Below are 3,938 nucleotides of genomic sequence, written 5' to 3'. Positions count from 1 at the left end.
GACGCGGGGGCTGCAGGCGTGGGAGCTGGACCCAGGGGAGGCCGGGCCGCCCCGCTCTTTCCCCCGCCCGGGTTTCCAGACTCCAGCCCCAACCTCCCAAAGCTACGCGCCCCCCATGTCGGCCCCGCTCTGCCCGTGCGTATTTCAGCTCTGGTCCCTCCTGTCTGCGGCGAGCGGGCGGGGGCGTCTCCCGGGCCTGCCCATGGACAAGGTCAGCACGCAGCCCCCTGGGCGCTCAGAGCCGCGGGGACGCGACGCCGCACGCGCAAAGCGCCAACCGAGACCCCCGGGGTGGAGCCGTGTTAATAGAAACATACCTACCCCCAGCCTTTCCTGAGAGGGAGCCAGACCCCTCAAACTCTTGCCCCAGCCCAGTGCCCTTCAGTACCCAAGACCCACCTAGGAGGCCTGGGCCCGCCAGAAATGGGTAGGAAGAGGGGGCGATGGGCCGGGGCGCAAGGCCCTCTTGCCGACGCTGTTCCCTCCGCTTCCAGGTGTAGCGCCCCCGCGCGGCGCGGGCTGCCGGCGCCTCCAGCATGACCGGCCAGAGCCTGTGGGACGTGTCGGAGGCCAACGTCGAGGACGGGGAGATCCGCATCAACGTGGGCGGCTTCAAGAGGAGGCTGCGCTCGCACACGCTGCTGCGCTTCCCCGAGACGCGTCTGGGCCGCCTGCTGCTCTGCCACTCGCGCGAGGCCATTCTGGAGCTCTGCGATGACTACGACGACGTCCAGCGGGAGTTCTACTTTGACCGCAACCCTGAGCTCTTCCCCTACGTGCTGCATTTCTATCACACCGGCAAGCTTCACGTCATGGCTGAGCTGTGCGTATTCTCCTTCAGCCAGGAGATCGAGTACTGGGGCATCAACGAGTTCTTCATTGACTCCTGCTGCAGCTACAGCTACCATGGTCGCAAAGTGGAGCCCGAGCAGGAGAAGTGGGACGAGCAGAGTGACCAGGAGAGCACCACGTCTTCCTTCGATGAGATCCTTGCCTTCTACAACGACGCCTCCAAGTTCGATGGGCAGCCCCTCGGCAACTTCCGCAGGCAGCTGTGGCTGGCCTTGGACAACCCTGGCTACTCAGTACTGAGCAGGGTCTTCAGCATCCTGTCTATTCTGGTGGTGATGGGGTCCATCATCACCATGTGCCTCAATAGCCTGCCTGACTTCCAAATCCCTGATAGCCAGGGCAACCCTGGTGAGGACCCTAGGTTCGAAATCGTGGAGCACTTTGGCATCGCCTGGTTCACATTTGAGCTGGTGGCCAGGTTTGCTGTGGCCCCTGACTTCCTCAAGTTCTTCAAGAATGCCCTAAACCTTATTGACCTCATGTCCATCGTCCCCTTTTACATAACTCTAGTGGTGAACCTGGTGGTGGAGAGCACACCTACCTTAGCCAACTTGGGCAGGGTGGCCCAGGTCCTGAGGTTGATGCGGATCTTCCGCATCTTAAAGCTGGCCAGGCACTCCACAGGCCTCCGCTCCCTGGGGGCCACTTTGAAATACAGCTACAAAGAAGTAGGGCTGCTCTTGCTCTACCTCTCCGTGGGGATTTCCATCTTCTCCGTGGTGGCCTACACCATTGAAAAGGAGGAGAACGAGGGCCTGGCCACCATCCCCGCGTGCTGGTGGTGGGCTACTGTCAGTATGACCACAGTGGGTTACGGGGATGTGGTCCCAGGGACCACTGCAGGGAAGCTGACTGCCTCTGCCTGCATCTTGGCAGGCATCCTCGTGGTGGTCCTGCCCATCACCTTGATCTTCAATAAGTTCTCCCACTTTTACCGGCGCCAAAAGCAACTTGAGAGTGCCATGCGCAGCTGTGACTTTGGAGATGGAATGAAGGAGGTCCCTTCAGTCAATTTAAGGGACTATTATGCCCATAAAGTTAAATCCCTCATGGCAAGCCTGACGAACATGAGCAGGAGCTCACCAAGTGAACTCAGTTTAAATGATTCACTACATTAGCTAGGAGGACTTGTCACCCTCCACCCCACATTGCTGAGCTGCCTCTTGTGCCTCTGGCACAGCCAGGCACCTTATGGTTATGGTGTAAGGAGTATGCCCAGCCCCTGAGGGGAGAGATGCATGGGATATGCACCCAGGTTTCTTTTACAGTATTTAGAATCGTTTTTAGAGGGTGGTGTGTCTGACACCATGCCTTTGCACCTTTCCATGAAATGACACTCACTGGTCTTTGCATCGTGGGCATAAAATGTTCACCTTTTTGCCAGATGAGTACACCCAGAATGCTAATTTTTCTGTTCATCGTGTACACTATTCTAGTGCTTGTGGCCCAGTACTGTCTATGAGTTGTTGTGCTCCTGTTTCTGAGGTTGTCGTGTGAGTTCTGTACAAAAAGCCCCCACAAGTCTGTCCACTGGAAATGCATCTATGAGGTCAGCAAGGATATCATGAGATTTTTGCTCACAGTCATGTGAAAACAAAATCTCAGCTCTTTATTCATTGCTTTCATTTAGTTTTAATACCAAAACAAAGAGAATGCAAAGTTAAGCACACTTGACCAATGCAAGTCTGTATGTTGTTTTTATAAATGATCTGTAGTTCCGTGGCTTGCATGGGTGCGCCTATCATCTTTAGAACGATGTACACTGATGTTCATCTCATAAATGTCACTCTTTAGAGAATGTTAGTTAAACATGTAGCGAAGATTGAATTTTTTCCCCAAGGACAGATGCGTTAGGCAGAGGGGCTTCAGCTAAATAGTCGAGACCGTAGGGTGCTTAAAGCCAAGTCAGTGCAGGCTGAGCCCCTTGGTTCATGGTCAAACCTCCATGTTTCGTAGGGTGAGTGTAGAGACATGTATTTCTGGATGAGGTTTCTGATCTAGACCATTTGACCAAACTTTGCTGCGTCTAAGATATTAGCATGTTTTTGAAATATTTATTTTTTAAGATGTTTAGGAGTAAGGTTGTGTTGTCTTCCTCAACTAAAAAGAAGTTTACTGTTGTATCGTCTCCCTGAGGTGAACTTTGTTGGGTTGCTAGCAAGGGAAGTAGCTTACTTTTGTTGCCTGCTCTGAAAGCTCATCAAATGAGAGCCCTTTTATTTCCAAGCAGAATTTACTCAAATAATTTTGCTTCTGAGATATAGTATGTTGTATATATGTTATGTTTTCCCTGGAGTTCCTGCCATGACATGGAAACCTGGTGGTATGGAAGCATGTACTCAAAATATAGATGTGCATGAAGGTGGTGTGGCTTACCCAGGATGGAAATGCTGCAGTTCTTACTTGCATTCCAATTGCCTTTCATTGGGGGTGAGTGGGTAGAGGCCAGGAGAAAGGAAAGAGTTGTAAAATAAAACACTGCTAGTTCATAAAATGTCATAAAAATTGTAAACTTGAAAAGCTTAATGCTATTCAAAAGACTTTCGAACTTCTAAACTTGCATTGAAGGTAGATGACTGTTTCCTCCTCCAAAATTCTCCTGCCCCTCTTGTTCAGTTAACCAGCACATAACATTGTGATGGGGAACCTGGGTTCCTCTATAAAATAATTCTTCTCCATCATCTTTAAGGTAATCTGATGGTTTTCCAGGGTGCTTTCATTATTGTTCCATCTTTGAAAAGGCAATAGAACCCGGGGGTCTGAGCATGCAGCTATGCAGGCTTTTCATCCAAAGGTTGGGACTCTTCTTAAGAGGTCTTTTTGTGTTTCAGTTGATTGAAGATGATACTTACCTCATGGAGGCGTGGCAAGGGTCTTCTTAGAAGGCTTTGTGTTCTTGTAGTTGTCATGGCTACTACAGTGTGGGTGATTGATTGAATGAATTCACTAGCCACTTGTGTCCTGGAGCTCCCAGTTCAAATCTTTCCATCAGACTGGAGGCTCATGGGAGGCTGGGGGTGGCTGTCTCCTAGTGTCTACATCCATGTCTCTGAAGCATCAGGAAAAGTGAGATGACTTAGAGGCAA

General features: G+C 51.2%; 1 protein-coding gene across 1 annotated transcript; it reads left to right on the top strand.

The window, feature by feature from the left end:
* Positions 1-243: 243 nt before the first annotated feature.
* On the top strand, positions 244-3,346 carry KCNS2 (potassium voltage-gated channel, modifier subfamily S, member 2). Its single transcript, XM_011952725.1, has one exon. The coding sequence runs from the start codon at positions 537-539 to the stop codon at positions 1,968-1,970; it is 1,434 nt and encodes a 477-aa protein (XP_011808115.1). The 5' UTR covers positions 244-536; the 3' UTR covers positions 1,971-3,346.
* The last annotated feature ends 592 nt before the right edge of the window (positions 3,347-3,938 follow it).

This window comes from Colobus angolensis, unplaced genomic scaffold (assembly GCF_000951035.1).
Source record: "Colobus angolensis palliatus isolate OR3802 unplaced genomic scaffold, Cang.pa_1.0 Scaffold349, whole genome shotgun sequence".
Taxonomy (NCBI): Eukaryota; Metazoa; Chordata; class Mammalia; order Primates; family Cercopithecidae; genus Colobus; species Colobus angolensis.
This window is presented reverse-complemented; position numbering and strand designations above follow the sequence as displayed.

Coding starts and splice junctions, on each gene's coding strand:
- KCNS2 (XM_011952725.1), top strand. CDS start 537: ATGACCGGCCAGAGCCTGTGGGACGTGTCGGAGGCCAACGTCGAGGAC.